Consider the following 20,953-nt stretch of genomic DNA (forward strand, 5'->3'; position numbering starts at 1 on the left):
ACACTCACACACACGCCAGTATACAGATAATATATCTACTGCCATGTAAGTACTGTATGTACAGTTTTCAAAGGCCGGATTTGAATATTATAAAATATTGGAACGTTATAATATCTGGTCTGCGACGTATGGTCATACACAAGGTACTGAGACCAGTTTGTTTAACAAAAAATATATATATTTCTTCAGTTTCTCTTCATCACCATCTTTCTCTCTGTCTTTGTGTGTGTGTGTGTGGGTGTATGTGTGTGTCTTTTTCATTCCTTATCACAAGATAGCTGCATAATAACATACCATTGGTAGAACATTCCACTTTGATGACTCAGTGCAACCATGCAAATGCACGAATAAAACTTACAATCACCATCTGATTTTGTAGCTATGTGTAAGGGACTTTGTTCTTAGATAACCTGTGCCACCTGTTTGACTCATCATGCAAAGCAGCCAAGAGCAGGACATGATAGTTTACGGGAAGATAGAGATTTTTTGAATGAGTGTGTTTATATATGTGTATGAGTGCGTGTGTGTGTGTGTGTGAGAGAGAGAGAGAGGAGGGGAAGGGAGTATGTGTGTGTATCTGTATGCAGTTTGTGTGTGTGTGTGTGTGTGTGTGTGTGTGTGTGAGTGCCCTACTCTATCAGCACGAGGCTCCAGTCAGCTGCCTGTTGGTGGTGGTGGTGGTGTAATTGAGTTCACATGAGCAGCTGATGCCTCTCATTGCATTTACAATCAGCAGCAGCAGCGGTACTACCAAGCGTCCCGTGTCTCGGTGCTTCCCCCTAAGTTTTCATACACTCTGCCCTTCTTTTCCCCCTCTCTCCTGCTCTGTCACTGACAGTCTGCCAGTGGATTCCTCCTTCTGCCTTTCAAAAGGAACTCAAAGGTCTGTTTCAAACCACCCTGGAATCATGGCTCCTGAGAAAGAAAGCAATGGGCTGGACAACTATGCATTTGCTGTGAGTATGAAAACATTACTACACAGCTGTGATTTAACCTTGTGAAGATGTTTTGAAAGGTGAATTCAGCAGTCAATCCAAAATGACAAAGTAGTAGTTTTATATATCATTCACAGACATTCCTCATTGCTTGGATTCACCACTTTTCAAAGCAAATTCACAGATGTAAAATCTCTTGGTTTTTGAGCAGATGTATTACATATGTATAAAGAATGCCAAAGTGTAAAAAAGTTCACAAACTTTTATGGATTATAAACATCCATAATATGTGGACAAGGAATTGTTTTACATGGGAACTGTGTGGCTGAGGAAATTCCTTTTTAAAAACTGTGATCTCACTACCAAGTTCTAATCGTACTTCACATCAACTTAGTTTTTGAACTGCTGTCAGTTTATCATGTCAGTGTATTTGTTTGCAAAGGCTGCATAAATAGGTGTTTTAAAACAATGTATTTTAAAACTAAGTGACTGGATTGAGACAGCATAAAGGGAAATTTAGAATGTAGTTAGTGATGAATATGGTACAAGCCCCTCACTCATGTTGTTTGTTGTTGGTGACATGCTGAATTTTTGCAGGAATTGGGATGGAATGCAAAGATGGTTAAGTGTTTCTGATTGTGTGTTCGTGTGTATGCATGCATTTGAATCAGCAGGACTTCAGTTAGTGCATGCATGCAAATGCTGATTAGCAGAGAGAGGAAATGAACAGTGTTTTAGGTCCAGTGTTGTGAAATATCCCTTCAAGGTTCAAATCCAATAAGCAAAATCTCCATGACTGATACAGATCATAATCTGTGATTGACAAAAAAAAAATTGTTACCGACCAGAGTCCGGAAAAACTCACGTAGCTGTATCTTTGAGTGAAATATTCAGTGAAATGAATTTTTCCCCAATTGACATTATGCTTATACATGGGGAAAAATTGCTTATGTTTTACCACATAAATACACAGTCAAACACATAAAACATACTCAGTTCAAATCAGTTCAGTTTCCAGGTACACAGGGAACCTAGTATGCTTATAATGCCATTGTGGAATGCAAAGGTGTGGTCTAACCAAAAATTCAAAGTCTGCCATATTTGCGAATTGTTTGTCAGGCGTCCAAGGGGGTATATTTAATTAGGCGTGCTAGCAAGGGTTACTTTCTGTCTCATCACTTGTCAATAGTTATTTTCAGGCAAAAAAAGGGCTTCAAGATCATTGCATTGCAATATTGCATGACTGATAAGGTGCAAAATGTGATGGATAGCTTCATACTCATCAGACATGGCATGGGTAGAGGTCATGGGTGCATTATTACAGAAAGTGATGACTTTATGTGCATGCAGCATGATTTTTGACAAAGTTTGTTCATGTAATTACCTGCATTTGTTTTAACGATATTAACCTGATTTACTTGTAAAAAGGACTTTGTTGAGGTCCAGCAAAACCTTGTGACTAATTCCATGTCATAACAGCTTACAGCTTTCATCTCAGTCTCATGTATGGCGAACCTCTGTGCACCATATTGTTTGATCTTCACTTTTTCACAAGCGTATCAATCTTCCTATATCTGTTGCTTTGGTCCTCAGGTGGATGGTGTGGAGAACCTCTGTGAGTTGGCTGATGGAAAAGACAGAAAGAACTCAGATTTATCCCATGAGGACAACACAAGCAAACTAGCTTACTGCGTCACTGATGTCCCACCATGGTACCTATGCATCATCCTGGGAATTCAGGTAGGTACATGTTTGGAGTTGCACTTATGTGTTGTAGGTTTTGTTAGTCCAATTTTCGTAGCTATGAAATAGCTAGAATCTCACTTCTTATGCCAGGAGAAGATGAAACTGCTTTCTGCTCTGGAATTTTATGAGGACACTGAGACAGTATGCAGCTTTTAAGTTGAGGTCATAGTTTTATTAATGAAGTTAAAGCAACATTGTTTCAGCAGTGGTTACGGTTAATGACAGAAAAATTAGACAAAAACCTTAACTTTGACTCAAAGTGCAGTCTTTAATTATAAAAGTACACTGCCACATTTGGTAGAATACAAGTTCTGCGAGATATGTAGTGGTCAGTTCCAGTTCCATTTTTGTTGAGTGCGGCTGTGGGTCCAAGGGAAACAGCACTGGATGTGTTTCTTTCAGTAGGTGTGTTTAGGTGTGTTGGTCAGGCTAACTCTCTCTCTATTTTTATTTACAGGTCAGGACAAAATTTGAGAATGGAATATGTGTAATGTGGGGTAACATAAAATCAGGCATCTTAGAATTTCTATGATGACTGAATCTCTCTCTCTCTCTCTCTCTCTCTCTCTCTCTCTCAGCACTATTTAACAGCATTCGGAGGTATTATTGCCATTCCACTGATCCTTTCCCAAGGGCTGTGTCTACAGCACGATAGCCTCACTCAGAGCCACCTTATCAGCACCATCTTCTTTGTCTCTGGCATATGTACCTTACTTCAAGTCACCTTTGGAGTCAGGTGCTGTGACCCTTCAGCAATACTGTTTCAGCACTGGAAATCACAGACTTGCCAAGTTTCTCTATTATGAATTTAGGGGTCAAGTCTCAGCTCTGTCACACCTGGATTGTGGTTGAGTGTAGTGGCAAAAAGTCTGTTGCATTCACTTGGCTAAGTGTATCTATCCTGACCCCGAACTTGATAAAATGATGTTTTATAAATACAAACACTGTAGAATCCAATATTATTATCAATGATCTCTTGAAACTTGTCAGATGACATGTAAGAAAACGCATAATCTGCTGGTTAAGAAATGTAAAAGTAATATCAAATAGTTGTTATTTTACAGGGCAATACACAGATTTAGTATAACAGATTTAACATAATTAATGTTGAGACTTTTTTTTAATGTCATTACCACAATGTTGCTGTGTCTACCATAGTGGCAACTTTGTCTAGCTTTCTGTTCAATTTCAAGCAAATTGATGAAGTAATTAAAAATGTGCCAATGTTAGACAGTCAGAATACCAGCCTGTTTCCACATCTTAAGAATGTTGAAGGTCAGATGTTACATAATCAGCAATGATAGGGGGTTGGATATCTCATATAAACTGTAGCTTATTGAAAACCCTTAGCTCACATAATCATGTAATTGTTAGTTTAGATGTAATTTGAGTGGTCATCTGACTTTCCATCCATTAGAATCTCATTATGTTCAGGGACTCTACAACATTTTTCAAAGAAATTATTTGAAGTACACCTGGCAGTACAAACAGCAACTAAACTGTTTTCAAAATCTTATGTAATTTATGACTAGAGTGCTTTGGTCTAAAATATGGAATGGCACATGTATGATTGTGACTCTCAGATGAGGAGATATCAGACTTGAATACAAGTGTTTCTAGATAGTAATTTGCAACCAGGCTGCCTCAAAAAACAAAACAAAACAAAACAAACAAAAAAACAGCCAAGTGGTATACAATATTTCCAATGTCAACAAATTTAAACTTTGTTCTCTTAAATTTACAACCTTTACAACATATATATATATATATATATTTTTTTTTTTCTTTTTTTTTTTTTGCTACCTGTAGGTTTTGTGGGTGGGTGCTCTTGTTTCCAAACAGAAGCTACAGTAGGAAATTCAGCCTCTAAACAGTGCATTAAAGAAGAGGGTTTTATGCTGTCATGGAAATCTTTGGTTTCTCCCCTTTTCCTCTCTAATTCTCTGATTAATACTTAACTACTTTAAGTTAAAACTTTCATCGTGTTTGACTGCTGAAGCTGAATGACCTGAAAACCAAAAAATAAAGGACTGCTTAACCGTATCAGCAGACCTAGAAGCTCAACTGAAATCATCAGTAAGGGCCCCTGTTCGAAAGTTGATAAAATGCTTTTCCATTTAAAATGTTCAATTTTGCATCTGTAATAATCATAACACAATGTCAGATACTGAATGCTTCAAATATGCAAATATGCAATTGGAATCGTTACTGGAATCCATGCCTTATGCTGTCTAGTAGATCATGATGGCTAGTATGCAAAGAGTTAGGCTTTGAAAGAGTTAGGCTTTAGGACTAGTACAGAATTTGAATGAGATTTGAAAATCCAGTATCATTTGCTGTGGTTAGTGGGTATACTCCAATGCAGCCAAATGTAATACAGTAAAAGTATGTAGGGCATTGCCCGGTTATGTCCTAGCAGAAACTAATCTGTAATAGGATTAGGCAGAATTGTGAACAGCATTAGCCTGGAGTTCAGCACTCTTTAAATCCACATTCCAAAGACTTGTTTTCATTTGAGAACAGAGAGGTCAGCTTGTACTGAATCATTGAAAACGTTGATGCAGCAAGGTAAATGCCAAGAGGGAAATATTATGCAGGGAGAGCTTTCTTTCCTTGCCTACTTTCAGAATGAGAACAGGAATGCAACTATTCTTACTGGTATATATATCTTGCTTTTTATTTCTTAATTTATTCAAGGAATATGTTCCTTGGTGAACCTCTCATAGATCTACATTTCAAAAACAAAAGAGAGAGATTTTATTGTATTCATTTGTCAAAACCTTTTTTCACAGGGCTTGAAATGATCTTATCTAGAACCACATGCAGCATATGCACCTTGTTGCACCTGAATAATTTGGGTCGGGTTTAGTTCGATATGGAAACACTGTATGGATGACTGCCAGTGAAACAGAATGTTCTCTGGAGAATATTCTCCAGAGTCTACCAGGAGGCTAAAACATTATAGCAGAAATAAGGGGAGTAGCAATAATATTCCTACATTCAAATTATTTAACTAACAATATGAAGATGCGTAAGTATGCCCTGTGGCCACAAAGTGCCACAGTACTCCATATGACATACCTGACATCAAGTCTGACGAAACAGACCAGATGTTTTGTGATGTACATCTTTCACAGGACATTAAAACACTTCAGTTTGAGGATGCTTGACTTTAAAGTTCCATGAACTAGGAATTAAAATTTACAAAGAGATGTTAGTGTCTATTTCAAGATTTACAATTCTTTATAAATGGCTTACAAAGCACTGTAGATGCACATTCTGATAAGGGTTTTTATACAGTCACTGAAATCTTTGTTTCTCTCTATTCTCTTGTATTTTTATCACAGATTACCCATTCTACAAGGTGGCACTTTCACCTTGCTTGCACCTTCTATGGCTTTGCTGTCGATGCCAGAGTGGGTTTGTCCTGCATGGACGCAAAATGCCAGCTTGGTCAACACCTCCTCCCCAGAGTTCATTAATGTGTGGCAGAGTCGCCTGCAAGTGGCAAGTGTCAACTGTACTCTGTCATAAGTGAATCTGTGTTTTTTTTGTTTGTTTGTTTGTTCAGATAGCTGTTTATTATTGTGGTGGCTGACTTTTGACCAATGTGTTAAGGTTTGTCCTACTCTGGTATGTATTTTTGCTCATTCCAACTAATTTTAACCTTGTGGAAAGACACTGAGATTACATTCTTGAATTTGAAGGGTCTAAAATTTCCAATTCATGCAAAGAACAGTGGCATTAGATCTCTCACGTCCACTGTACAGAACAGGATTTGAAAATAGAAATTTTATTCATTTTTTTCTATACCTTCTGAATACAAAAAGTAGACTGTCTTAACATTTTTGATTTCTTGTTTCACCTCCAAGACAACAATCCTGATCTGGTTAAAACTAAACAACAACTGGACACAGAGGCCAGCTTATAGCATCTGTCAATCAGCATGATCTTTATGGTCCTATTTCAGATAGCAAGAGGAATATAGAACCCTAGAATGTGTCTGCCATCTTAGCCCTCAAAGAATGTACCTAATATTTTGAACTTTTAATGAAATTGCACGGGGAAAAAAAAAGACCTGGTATTGAATGAGTTCTCTACATTTTATATGCTATTATTATGTTTGTTGGTTTATGTCTCTAATTTACACAGAGTGATGCTTCTTTAGTTGTATTCCTTCTCTTGACTTTGTTGGTTTTTGTCTTGTCTTGTCACAGCTCCAAGGCTCCATTATGGTGGGATCCCTGTTTCAGGTGTTTGTGGGATTCTCTGGTTTGATTGGCCTCTTCATGCGCTTCATTGGTCCTCTGACCATTGCACCAACCATCTCCCTGATTGGTCTGTCCCTTTATGACTCAGCTGGCATGAACGCAGGAAACCACTGGGGTATTTCTGCCATGTGTGTACAGTAACCTTGAGTGGGAGTTTCTCTTTTCAAATGACTAAATATACATAGAGCCTGTCAAATGGCAGAACAGCCATAGCGGCTGCCATGTTAATGACATGAAGTAACAGTTCTGCTAAACTTTTATGTGTTCAACCTAACACTTACAATGGAATCACATTGGTTTGTTGCTCAATTGTTGTACACGCATATTTTGGGACGAAAAGTGTCACACGCTCGATTGATTTAACATGTTATGGTAACAACTGTTTGTGACACTGATAGATATAGCTAACTGTGCTAAATGTAAAATGATAAATTTTGTCCAGCTAAATCAAATAACAAGCAGATTTTATTAATAGTTAAATTGTTAAGCTAAATGTTAGTGAATAACTTTGTCTTGAAAAAGTGGAATGAAGATATTTGCTGACTGATAAAGTTAAAAAAGAGTAGAAGAAAACAATAACAGCATATTGTGAGTGACAACCATCTCTATACACAACTGTTATAGTGCACCACATAGCACAACAACATGGCCAAAATACCATGAAATATTGTTAATAGTTATTAGTCAGTGATTTTCCAATAGACATTAATGTTTGCAAAACATGAAGGTGCATTATGGGTAGTAGGAATTTTACAAGAAAGGTCAACTCACAGCCTGGATGACGAAAGAAAACGCTGATGTAGATTGTCTGTACAGACATAGACTAGAACAAGGGAACGAACAGGACAGAAAATAATAAGATATCGACAAAAATACCTAGCTAGAGATAAACTATGCATGACAGAAAAATAATCCAGATATTGTATCAATTATGAAACTGAACATTCATGAGTGTACCTCACTGATATCTTGCATGAATAGACTGCTACAGTCTAATCTCTCACCCTGCTCTTGACAATCTCTCTCTGTTCTCCACAGGACAACAGCTTTAATTATACTGTTCTCACAGTATCTTCGTCATATTGCTGTCCCTTTTCCCACATATAACAGGGCTGAGAAATGTCACACCTCTAGGATGTACATTTTTCAAATATTGCCGGTAAGTAAATTGGAAAGAATACAGCGGTCGTAGGAAGAAAACCGCCTGAACGATGGTGTCAGTACTATTGAGAAAAAGAGAGAAACAAGAAAATGAATATATAAATGAAACATCATTTTCTGCGAGTGAATTTTATGTCCTGAGTAATAGTTCATTTAAGCAGTCATTGTGCCTAATGTCTAATGTCTGATATTCATTTCGGAATTTTTTATGATTGTGAGGTGAAAGAACCTCTGTCATGACTTTGTGTTGCTGTGCTAGTAAAACCTATGTCAGTGACGTCTTTATATGAATTACATGAATGTGCGTCTGGTCTTTCAGGTGCTGTTGGGAATCACACTGTCCTGGCTGATCTGTTACCTCTTTACCATCTATAATGTCTTACCTTCAGATCCAACCCAGTATGGCTACCTGGCTCGCACTGACATTAATGGTGATGTCATAAGCCGTGCACCATGGTTCAGGTTTCCTTACCCAGGTAGGAAATGCAAGAAGAAAACTGTTTCATTTACTTCACTTTTTTATTTTTCAGATAGTTTAATGATCTCTTGTCCAATCAAACATATTTGTGCACTGCTAAAAGTATGTCTGCTTTGTAAAAAGTTTCACTGTAAAAGTACAATAATTTACTGGGAATAAATTTTCCAGTAAGATACTATTTATTTATACTTATTAATGTATTCTAAAATTACAATACCTTACTGTAAAGTTTTTTTAATGCCACTTATATTTCCTATAGGTAGCTCATAGCTGTATTTTAAATAACTGCAGAATTACAGACCCCCTATATGGATGATATTATTCGTAGTTATAACATTAGCTCCCACTGTTATGCTGATGATATTCAGATCTTACCTATCAAGCACAATGACTGTTCTGAACTGGCTAACCTTGAAGCATGTCTGTGTGCACGCTTAAGGGTTGGATGTCCTCTAATTTTCTGATGCTTAATGCTGGCAAGACTGAAATGCTGGTCATTGGTCCCCTTACGCATAAACATCTTTTTAGTGATCTTACCATAAATTTTGACAATTGCATCATCCCTCAAAACTCTATAACTAAAAGTCTTGGTGCGACTTTTGACTCTAGTCTCTCGCTAGTCACACACATCAAAAACGAAAACATGTCAAAACTACTTTTCATCACCTCTGCAATATTGCTAAAATTAGACCCCTGTTAAGTATAGCTGATGCAGAAACCATTGTTCATGCATTTGTCACATCTTGCCTCGACTACTGCAATGTTCTGTACTCTGGTCTGCCTGCCTTTAGTACCAAAAGTCTTGCTGCTGCCAGAATCCTGACCAGAACAAGGAAATTTGAACACATTACACCTGTCCTGGCTTCCCTTCATGGGCTCCCAATTCATGACAGGGCAGATTTTAAGGTGCTCATATTGACATATAAAATTCTACATGGGCTTGCGCCAGCCTACCTACCTGATTGAATTTCACCCTATAATACCCTCCCCCCCAACAGAGGCAAACTGTCTTGATATCTTTGAAACCAAATTTATCCGACTTATCCGTGTTCTCTAACATATGGATAATATAATTTCAATTTGACCAATGCGTGAGAGGCAGTCTCTGCTTGTAGGCTCTCCTGTCACAGTTTAGTTTAGTTTCTGCTGGTTTAGATTCACAATTTCTCTCTTCTTCTCTCTCCCCTGTACTTTCTGTCCTGACTGTCTTGTTTCCTCTCTAACTAACCCGTTCTCCTCTGTCTGTGTGAGTGGTTGTTGTCTGTGACTCGCCCCCCTCTACTGGCCCATCCTTCCCCGGGTCGCCTGCCTTGGTCGAAGCTCTCCTGCTGCTTTTGTTGTCTTTGTTTAGTCTGCTAGTGTGTTTTCTTTTTCATTATGTTTGTACTGCTCTCCTCTCTCATTGGTCCTTTTCAAGATTTCTTCCATTTTTTCCCTGTTACACCTAAGTTTTTTGGGGGAAGTTTCTTGCCCGGTATGAGGATCAAGTTAGGGGGTGCTGTCTTGTTTTGTCTACTGTAAACCCGTGGACATGTAAAGCCCTTTGAGATTGTAAACAGTGATACTGGGCTTTAAATAAACTTGAAACTTGAAACTTACATTACCCAATTTTTACATTTCCCCCACTCCCCTCCCCTTCTCATCATGGCCAAATCATTGATCTACTGTTGCCCATTCCTTTTACAACCCAACACTTACGATAGTTGGTGGAGTTGTAGATTACCATGTGTAGTCTCCATGTAGTCCCTGACCCCACATATCTTTTCTGATAAACATGGTGTCACTGACTGCATCTTTTCACCACACTGCAGAGCTTTGCACTCCTAGAACTGTCAATCACCAATGTAGCGGAAGCACCGCTAGCAAAGCATGAAAACTACACAGAGATTTCCAGTATGCTTTGCAAATAACAGCTAATTACTGTAATAACAAAACATTTGAACAATTTTGAAAATGAAAGTGATCTTGATTGCCCAGAATACACAGTTTTTTTTCCTACAATGTGCTGTATATAAGGAATACAGTAAATTGCTATGAGAATTTCACTGTAAATCATTTTTACTGTTGGTTGGTCCAAGGAACAATCTGTATTGCATTATGAGTTTGTAGAGCTTCTTGGTTTGCTGTAGTTTATGCATATATTTCCTAGCTCATATGTTTGGAAGTCAAAGAGGCATATTTTTGTTGAAAGTAAATAAATTAATTTGCAACACAGGTCAGTGGGGTGTACCAACAGTGAGTCTGGCAGGGGTACTGGGGATCCTGGCTGGTGTAATATCCTCCATGATTGAGTCTGTTGGTGACTACCATGCATGTGCCAGGCTGTCTGGTGCTCCTCCTCCACCCAAACATGCCATAAATAGGGGAATTGGTATCGAAGGACTGGGGTGTCTACTGGCAGGGGCATGGGGCACAGGAAATGGGACCACTTCCTACAGTGAGAATGTAGGAGCTCTGGGCATTACCAAGGTAAGGCTGTTAATCTGGCTAAATTAAGATAGATAACTTGACCTGCTGAAATCTTGCCTAATGCAAGAGAAATAATCTTTCTGCATTTCCGGTCACCAGCCATAAAAATGTAATGTTCATTCAATATGTTTTGTGTGCGGGGCATAGAGTTTTTTTTCTCAATTGCAAATTTTAGCAGATTTAGTTCTGATATACAAACACCCTCAGTACAAGCAAACTGTCTTTGTGCAGGTTGGTAGTCGCATGGTAATTGTTGCCGGTGGTTTCCTGATGATTATAATGGGAGTGTTTGGAAAAATTGGAGCCATTTTCACAACTATTCCAACTCCTGTCATTGGTGGGATGTTCCTGGTCATGTTTGGGGTCATATCTGCAGCAGGGGTCTCTAATCTTCAGGTAATAATTACATTTCAAGTCTTACACCCTCCATTCTTCACATTATACTCTAGCCTTCTTTTTTCTCAAGGACATTTAGGACATCAATCTGAATCTTAAATCCACATTGTTTAGCTCTGCATTAAAGTGTTTTTTACAGAAAGGATGCTGTATTTAAATGATTTTTGTGTGCATATGAAAATCATACTGTGAGTGTCTGTGGCATAGGGTAAGGAGGAACTTATTTGGTAACTACATCATCTTGTTATAAAAACGTTTTCTGTTTCTCACCAGTACGTGGACATGAATTCATCTCGAAACATCTTTATTTTTGGATTCTCCATGTTTTCTGGACTAGTCATTCCTAACTGGATTCTCAAAAACCCCACGGCCATAGCAACAGGTTAGAGAACAGATAAAGCCTCGTAATTAAAAAAATGAAAAATTGAAAAATAAGAATTTCTTATTAAAAATCTGGGAAGTAATTAGGTCCTCTTAAAAGTAAATTATTCTTGTTATAAATTTGATCTATTCTGTATTTTTCTGAATAATAAACACACATCATGGTAAATTTGCATACTTTTGTAGCTATAAAATTTTATTACAAAATATTTGATATTTTTTCCAACCACTTGTTATGTCACATGTATGTCAAATGTATATGATAGGTGCAGTTTTTGGATTAGTCTATTATTTTGCTTGGATACTGCAACTGCAAAACAGAAGCATCAGTATGTATATTGAATTTAAATGTAGTTTCTATTTTCTCAGGTGTTATTGAACTGGACCAGGTGCTCCAGGTTCTCTTGACCACTAGCATGTTTGTGGGAGGGTTCTTTGGGTTTATTCTTGACAACACCATCCCCGGTGAGCCTCCATCTTTTTTCCTTCTGTATCAGGTGCATTAAATTATTAAATTATTGTTACATTAGGGATATTTAGAAATATACGTGGTTGGACATTTTATCCAAAGGAAGTTACCATAAATATTCATAATCCTTTAACTGAAGACTTAATGGCTTCATGAATGTAGTGCACTCTGAGTATGTGTGTTAAATGGAGGCAATGCAATATCTATCTATCTATCTATCTATCTATCTATCTATCTATCTATCTATCTATCTATCTATCTATCTATCTATCTATCTATCTATCTATCTATCTATCTATAATAAAACCAGTGAAGTCATAAAGTTATTTTATCAGTTTATCAAAGTCAGTTTACTGTAAGAGAAAATCATCCACACTGTAATAACTCCAAAATTTTAACATCTGTTGATATAAATTGAATGACACAACACCATCCGACAGTGCTTAGGAAAGATGAGCAACGTTTATGAGGAAGTGATGAGATTTTCATGTCAGGAGTAGTGAAGGCTGAAATAACATGCATATAAAAACACTTATACAAACATGAACAGACATAAAATCACATAAACACGCACGCACACACACACACACACACACACACACACACACACACACACACTCACACTCACACCCACACCCACACACACACACACACACACATGCAGACCTCACAAGCACAAAAACTTCTTGACCTTGACACACTCAGCTTTGTGTGAATGGTCTGTACCTCTGTGAAGGTCAGTGTAGAATAATCTGTTCTGTACAATCTATTCTGCAGGCACCAAGCATGAACGAGGCATTATAGCATGGAACAAAGCCCATGAAGAGGACTTGGACAATACTCTGGAAAGTAGCGAAGTCTATGACCTGCCCTTTGGTATCAGCTCCCGCCTCTCCTCCTCGTCATGGGTTAGATATGTGCCTTTTTGTCCCTCGCAAAAGGATAACACACAGGAGCAGACCATGAGCAGTTCCAGCTCACTGGATACCAAGAAGGAGCCAACTGATCCTGTCATCGTGGGGGTGGCCCTGTGATTGGCAAACACTTTGTTCTAATGTGTACCCCGTAAAGATGTCGTTATCCCAACCTTTCCAGCTCCCTTTAGTTAAACTGAAATACAGACTCAAGAGCATTGTTCAGGGCAGTAAAATCAGAATATCTTGCAGTATCATGCCTGAGTTGTCCATTTGACATGGACACATCTATTAACCGAGGCAGCTGTGTTCCTCTCAGGTGCTGATTTCTGCTTCTTCTTTTTTTTCTTCTTTTTTAAAGACTTTTGATATGAATATATCTCTACACACAACACTTAATACATTTGTTATATTTTTTTCTCTCGTTTTGTCCTGAAATTGAGTTTCATTTTGTAAATGAGTTTTTAGGGATAAATTATAACTTTGGATCATATGGGTATTCATCTCTATATGGTGCTCACACTGTTTGCATAGAGCAAAGAAAAACTTGCAAGCATTTTCAAAAGAAAATAAAAGACTCAATTGAAGACTTGTTAATCTAACACAATGGTGAATGTGTGCATGTTATTATGTAAATGTAGAATGCATACTTTGCTTGTTTTGTCATTGTCATTTGTTTGGCATATACCACAAACATTATTACTATTATTATTGTTATTATTATACTGGTGGTGTTGTTTTTCCTCAGAGTTTTCAGGATTTCAGACCATGGAATGTATTGACTGATTTGCATGTACTGAAATCAATGTCAGCAATTCTTTATGAGCACTTTCAATATTCACTTAAAAAAGTGTTTAAGCAATTTGAAAACTGAATTCAACAATGGCCCATCACCAAAACTGTGACCTGTCTTCACCACACTTTGTCTTAATATACAATTTACAATTTTACACACTAAGAATACTGTACTGATAATGAGTTGTTCAATAAGTTCTGCTTCCTTGGGTGTGCAACCCAACCTTTTTTTTCTTTTCTTTTTCTTTTCTTTTTTTTTTTTAGCACTGCTAGAGGTCATAATCTCTTTGCCATATCTTTTGTAATCCGAACAGAAACGTGGTACTTTATTCTTTTAATTTATTTGGCCGTCAGATCAGTCTTTATGGCTCTGTAAAGGTCCACAAAAGACTCTGCCCAGGCATCTCTCTGATGAAGAGTGCTTGCCTTGGCCATTTGGTGAGCTGTGTAAAGTAGAGTCAGGACAGCATATTCAAAGTCGTCATGCTGCAGAGTCCCACCGCGCTGGGAAAGGTCGGAGGTAAGACGACGCACGCTGGATAGGTTCTTGGGTAGGACGTCCTTACAGATCGTTTCCAGCCTCTGCGTCTGACGAAGAGAAGCCAGCTCTGGATCTGGCACGGAGAACCTACCTTGCTCATCCTCAAACCGTAACCCTGTCAGCAGAATCTACCAGGCGGAAAATGTGAACTGTCAACAGTCGGGTTATTACATCCAGAAAAGAGTACCTTAATATTGTGTTCTACACATATACTAATACCAATACTCAACTACTATTTCATTTCTTGTTCATGACCACGTTGCCCGTCATTTAAACTGACTCACAAATGTTTTATTCAACAGTTCATTCAGCTAGTGTCTGTAACACAGGTATTTTGACAAAGACCTTTTATATTTTAACTCTTACCTCATAGAGCAGATTGACATCACTTATTGAATTCTGAAATATGGGTTTCAATGCCATTCCTCTCTTCATCCTCAGGGCTGGTGGATACAGAGCTAAGAAAGAAAAAAACACCTAATAGTGTTTATTTAATGTGTTATCTGTGGCAAAATAACTTAAAGATAATACACAGTTCACATCTGGACACGCAGCTGTGTTGAAGTAAATACAAAATAGATATGTAATGTTTCTCCTCCTCTACAGAAATTTAATAGGAACACAGTTTGTGATTCATTCTAAACATACTCTGTTTTTTTTTGTCTCATGACCTCATGTGGTCTTCAGCAGTGTGAATTTTGTGCTTGCCTTGCAGCATAATCGGGGGTAAATTTCCAGTCACGGCACACGTGCTGTTCACCTTGCTGTCTGGCAGGTGTTGTGTGTGGTAAGGCACATCTGCCAAGAGATTCTGTCTGCATGTTACAACACTCAAAGCCATTTGAAGACAGGCCAAACAAAATCTGTCTGAACTCTCTAAAATCTGTGACCCTCCATGAATCAAGACTGAGCTTAATCTTGAATTCTATCCTCAGAGGGGATGATTTCAAAGTAGCTATGCACATGTGTAGCAAGCATTGTCTGACATTTGTAGGACCCTGCTGTGTAGATGTGCGCTGACTATATTAGTGCCGAATGGTTAGCCATTGCCGTGCATTTCAAAATTTTGGTCATCAAAAATTGAGAATATACAAAAAGGCATGTGCTTAATTAATCCTTCTCATAGACTTTCTTGCCTGTCTTTGGCTTTCTGACTAACAGCACAAGATAGCAGCAAGTGAGTTTCACACACTCAATATCATTTTAAGTTTACTCAAAGAGTAAAATTCACGATCTTATTGGGGATGTTTCTTAACAGTAGATACACAGACTCAGAGATGAATAACAAGATGATAAGAAAGAGCGGTTTGTCACATGAGCAACAAAAACTCAAAGTCCTCTTGTTTGGGCACAGAATGACACTAAAGTATGAAGTATATAGTGCTCTGCTGAGTTTTGAGCCAACTCATAACTGATAAAGCAGCCAGTAACAGGAAATGAACCATAACTGCCTGATGCGTTGTCCAACGGTGATGAAAATTTACAGACATGCAACTCATTGGTCTGTAAGCATTCGGATGGTTCTTTTTGTCTCACTCTCTATCACCACCTATAGGCCAAACGGAACAATTTCGAAGAGGAAGAAGAAGTACTTTATTTGTCACACACACACACAGACACACTCTGAGCAGTGAGCAGTGAAATGCAGCCTCTGCATTTAGTCCATCATAAGACCAGTGAGCATACACACACACTAGAGCAGTGAGAACACACATACACACTGTCAGCTAAGAGCAGTGGGCACTAGGTCGACTCCAGGTCTTTTTGCCAGTGCCTTGGTCAAGGTCACTGACAGGAATACTAATCCTAGCATGCATGTCTTTGTGGTGGGAGGAAACCTATGCAAACACGGGGAGAACATGCAAACTCCACACAGAAAAGGCAGTTGAGATTCAAACCCAGTGCCTTCTTGTTGTTAGGCAACAGTGCTAACTACTGAGCCTCCTAAAGTACGAAGTACGCTCTTGAGTTCCAAGCCAACCAATAGCTGGTAAACCATCCAATAACCAGAAATTAACCATAGCCGCCTAATGCGCTGTCCAATGATGATGAAAATTTATAGACATACAACCCATTGGTCTTCGAGCATGCAGATGGGTTTTTGTATTACTCTCTATCACCTCCTATAGGCCAAATAGAACAATTTTGAAACTCTTATATTTGGGATTACAACAAAATGTTCATCTGGACATAGAAAACAGTAAAAAGATATTTATATTTTTTCATGAAATTATGTCTTTCAATTTATATGAGTATCTAATGTATCAAACAGGAAGTGAGCTGCATGTCTTGAGTGCATTGGCCATTACAGTAACTTTTTAGACATACTGGTCACTTTGCACAAATTTGGCACGTCTGTTTCGGGGTTTAATCATCCACACAGACATCACTTTATTACCATGTATCACATCTTCACCGTCTCACTATATATGGAACAATGCGCATGCATTTCAAACATGAATGTGCCTGATTCTGTTTGATCAACCACTCTCAAAAATGGTCAAACAGCTTTGTGACTGCTGCTTTCAGCCTTATTTTTCATTTGATTATTGTTTTGTTGAGGGTGAGATTGGTATGGGGGTAGAAGGGTGAATTGATGGATTTTGATCATCTATTTGGATTCAGTTTGTATCAAAACTTTGGCAGTTTGGATGTTAGACACTTTATTTACTTATTATCATACAAATCTTTTGGATGTGAAATAATTCAAATTTCACAGATAGCATGTTAATTTTGCAATTAATAATTTGTCAGATTTTTTTGTTTTGTTTTGTTTTTTGTTCAAGAAAAATAAAAGCAGAATAGTTAGGCTACATGCTGGTATAAACATTATTAGATATGGCATGTGCATCTTGGTTTCTGACTGAACAGCTTCTGGTTACAGCTGTTTTGACGACTGCCAAAGATTCCTGATCATGAGCCCTAATGTCTATCTTTCACGATACCTCACCTGATTTCCCGAAGAACTGCCTCCTACGGATGAATTGAACATAAACCACCATTAAATCTTCAAAGAGATCTAAATTTCATTCAGATGTAGAAAGAAAAGCAAACTACAATCAGGAGGGAATCAGATATCAAATTACATTTATCAACTGATTTACGGGTTCCTCATGGACCCAGTCTGGCATGAACTCTCAAGTTCCCAGTAAAACAGCAAAACAGAGGTCATTAATATTCACCCCTAAGTATCAAATAGTTGTAAGCATTAAAACAAGGTAAAATGAAGCGGGGAAACAGAGAAATACAATTTGAGCCTGATGAATTTTGGCATTGCCGTCCTGGAATACGCCTGTGCTATCAGGAAGGAAAAAAAATGGATGGGATAACTTGGTCATTCAGTGCATTCAGGTACACAGCTGACTTCATTTTGTCGCTACATAACGTTGCTGAGCCTAGACTTGACCAAGCGACCAATTGCCTCCAGACGCTCCAAATCCAAATGGCGACTCTTTTTTTGGCCAGGCAGTGTATAATGATGAGTGTCTGCCACGGTGACAGTCACATCTCCATTTAATTAATGGCCTTAACTGTTTGTGTCTGCCATTGTCAATATGTACTGGATTCATTTTTCACAGGTCATCTGCCTTGAGGAATTATACCCAATAAGTATACACTATTGTTTGGTCTGCTCTTAAGCAGCAGTCCTGCATGCTGTCTACAACACTGTATGTATTTTGGCACCTGCGGTAATCCTGACTTTCAGCAGAGAGATCTTGCATTTTACATTTATTTTCATAACCCAGCCCACTTAACACGTCCCTTGTGCTCTAATATCCAGACACAGATTAATCTAAACCATAGATGTCTTTGGCTGTAGCCACTACTGGTAGTAGTACACTGTTATGTCCTTTGTCAGTTAAACTCCATGAGAAAACATACATTTTCGAATCACAAACTGTCAATCACTTGAACAGTTTAACTAAGTACAGCTCTCTCTTGCAGTTTAGCTTCAGACACATTTTTGTGGCTAAGCTTTCATTCTTGAATGACTGTCAGCTTCCTGCTGCAGCTCAGATTTGGAGTATGTTGACTGTTATAATATTGGAAGCAGGTGAGGATGGTTAATACGCTCTGTGATCCAAATAGCTGACAACTCTTCTGGGATGAGGCCTTTAAAACACGTAGATCAGAGCTGCAATGAGAAGTCAGGGTCTCCCCCTCCCCCCCCCCCCCCCCCCCGAGAAATCACTTCATATGCTACAGTACAGATTAATCATTTCATATCAGAGGGCAATTTAGTGTAACACAACTATGTCAACATGATTACTTGAAAGGGACAGCACTGCAAGTCTCAGCATTTAAACATGCACTTTTGGTGCTACAGTAGCACAATTAAACTAGTAAAATAATCTCTGTTGGATTGTAAAAAGTAATGGAAGAAATTTTAAGCTGTACACTGAAAATACTTCAGCCCCAGCTAAGGAGCACATGCTCACATTCCTTTTCAGAGGGGATAAAATATCCTGAAAGAAATGTCTGCTGCTTTTTTTTGTTGTTGTTGTTTTGTATTGTTTTGTCTTTTCTTCCCTTAAGGCTCTAAGTAAGCACAGATGATGTAAAAAGCCTTTCAAACACTAATCACATGACTCTAACTATGACTGTATTGTTCGGAGTCCTGCAGTTTTTGTTCCGACTGATGAGCTGCGTTGCAAGATTATGATGCATTTATGAGTCTTTTTAAAACAAAGAAACATAAAACTGTTCTACTCTTGACAGACCGTTGCACTTTCAGATGAGAATAATTCTGTGATTCAAGCGTTGAAGAAATAATATAAAAGATTAAATCTGAAGTACGACAAACGACACAGTTATGACACCACCTAAAGCACTGAGATGAAGCATCACTATCTGATGGTCTTTATAATATTATTTTCTATATATTCCTATCGGGATATGTAAAAGTGTTAAACCATTGACAATCACACTATGTCCGATGGTAAGCTGGTGATGTGACATTACGGATGCACTCGCCTACTTTGTTTAATCAGTGTAACTGTCTGAGTAGGCAAAGTAATCAAAATAGAAGTATTACAAAACCTTCGTAAGCCTTTACAAATGAAAAGAATAGGAGGGGGGTGCACTGATTCAAGCCTAGTTTGCACGCAATGCGTGTAAATGACATGGAGAGAAACCTCTGAAATACACTCTTTATAAGTGTTCAGGCAGAGTAACTCAAGTCTTACCTTGATTTCTATGGTGAGCAGCCAACATATAGGAATTACAATAAAGCAGAGACAGAAGAATGACCTCCCAGGGCACCATGTTGATATGCATCCGGCAGCCAGCAGCAAAGCTATAGGATCACAGAAGGCGCTGAGCAGCAAGAAACCAAAACCACAGCTTCTATTCTCGCTCTTCTATTTCTCTCTCACTTTCTTTTTCTCACCTCTGCATGCGCCACACTCTATACCCAGACAGCAGTCCAGCTGCAAACACTGCCATCTGGATCTTGTCACATGACAGAGAGAGAGAGGGAGAGAGAGAGAAACAGGCAGACAGAGAGTGAGACAGAGAGAGAGGGAGCGAGGGAGAGAGGGAGAGAGGGAGAGATAGAGATAGTGAGACAGAGAGAGAGAGACAGACAGAGACAGACAGAGAGTGAGAGAGAGAGAGAGAGAGAGAGACAGACACAGAGAGAGAATCAAGGTGCTTGAAAGTCTGTTTTGCTATTTGTACCGTTATTCTATGTTGTTCTTCCTGTTGACATCATCCTTGTAGAATGCCATCCTGCACTATATTTACTTTTAGTCTTGTCTTTTGTCTTTTTTCTTCTGCAGCTGCACTGCTCAAGCATTTCTAAATGATTATCCTCAACTGTGATAGTCAACACAGTCATCACTTTCACCATGATTAAAATAGACTGGAACAATGCAGCAGAGGACACAGAAATACTAATTAGTATCTTGTTATAAAACTGAAATTTTGAGGGAGCAACATGTGAAAAGTCATGTCATGAGATATGTATGAAATGTTTTGTCTGGCATCACACAGGGTTATTCTGCATACGCTCCCTCTGAATGTAATCCGTCTCTTTGTTTGAGAGCTGGAGTGTAAACATCACATTTTTTTCTAATTCAGATCATATTTGTTCTTGATCTCTTTGGTGATTATAAGAATGCACTATCATTCTGAAACACACACACACACAAACACACGCATGCATGCACGCACACATGCACGCACGCACACACACACACACACACACACACACACACACACACACACACACACACACACACACTATATACACACCTCAGAAAGATGACACGTTTTTCAACATTTCCACATATAGCACTACAGTAGTGAGTGTCATCAAGCAGCTCTGATGGTGAACAGTTGTTTCTCTTATGACAGAATCTTTGTTTTAAGTTTTTAAGTTTAAGATAAGTGAGTT

General features: G+C 38.4%; 2 protein-coding genes across 2 annotated transcripts; one reads left to right on the top strand and one right to left on the bottom strand.

Moving 5' to 3' along the window:
• Positions 1-908: 908 nt before the first annotated feature.
• On the top strand, positions 909-13,340 carry LOC115826656 (solute carrier family 23 member 1-like). The gene is made up of 12 exons (XM_030790538.1): positions 909-956; positions 2,529-2,675; positions 3,260-3,417; positions 6,029-6,188; positions 6,899-7,080; positions 7,991-8,111; positions 8,433-8,589; positions 10,807-11,060; positions 11,292-11,456; positions 11,730-11,838; positions 12,207-12,302; positions 13,084-13,340. Exons 1-12 carry the CDS (start codon positions 909-911, stop codon positions 13,338-13,340), a joined length of 1,854 nt encoding a protein of 617 aa, XP_030646398.1.
• A 1,014-nt stretch (positions 13,341-14,354) lies between these two features.
• LOC115827045 (protein FAM180A-like) lies at positions 14,355-19,836 on the bottom strand. The gene is made up of 3 exons (XM_030790999.1): positions 19,743-19,836; positions 14,923-15,014; positions 14,355-14,684 (listed from the first exon to the last, which is right to left on the bottom strand). The coding sequence occupies exons 1-3, from the start codon at positions 19,831-19,833 to the stop codon at positions 14,355-14,357; spliced, it is 513 nt and encodes a 170-aa protein (XP_030646859.1). The 5' UTR covers positions 19,834-19,836.
• Positions 19,837-20,953: the final 1,117 nt, after the last annotated feature.

Source organism: Chanos chanos, chromosome 13 (genome assembly GCF_902362185.1).
Source record: "Chanos chanos chromosome 13, fChaCha1.1, whole genome shotgun sequence".
Lineage (NCBI taxonomy): Eukaryota > Metazoa > Chordata > Actinopteri > Gonorynchiformes > Chanidae > Chanos > Chanos chanos.

Coding starts and splice junctions, on each gene's coding strand:
- LOC115826656 (XM_030790538.1), top strand. CDS start 909: ATGGCTCCTGAGAAAGAAAGCAATGGGCTGGACAACTATGCATTTGCT. Junction 6,189..6,898: donor GGCAGAGTCGCCTGCAAGTG/GCAAGTGTCAAC, acceptor GTCTTGTCACAG/CTCCAAGGCTCCATTATGGT. Junction 8,590..10,806: donor GTTCAGGTTTCCTTACCCAG/GTAGGAAATGCA, acceptor TTTGCAACACAG/GTCAGTGGGGTGTACCAACA.
- LOC115827045 (XM_030790999.1), bottom strand. CDS start 19,833: ATGCATATCAACATGGTGCCCTGGGAGGTCATTCTTCTGTCTCTGCTT. Junction 15,015..19,742: donor TGCTCACCATAGAAATCAAG/GTAAGACTTGAG, acceptor TTTCTTTCTTAG/CTCTGTATCCACCAGCCCTG. Junction 14,685..14,922: donor ATGTCAATCTGCTCTATGAG/GTAAGAGTTAAA, acceptor TCCGCCTGGTAG/ATTCTGCTGACAGGGTTACG.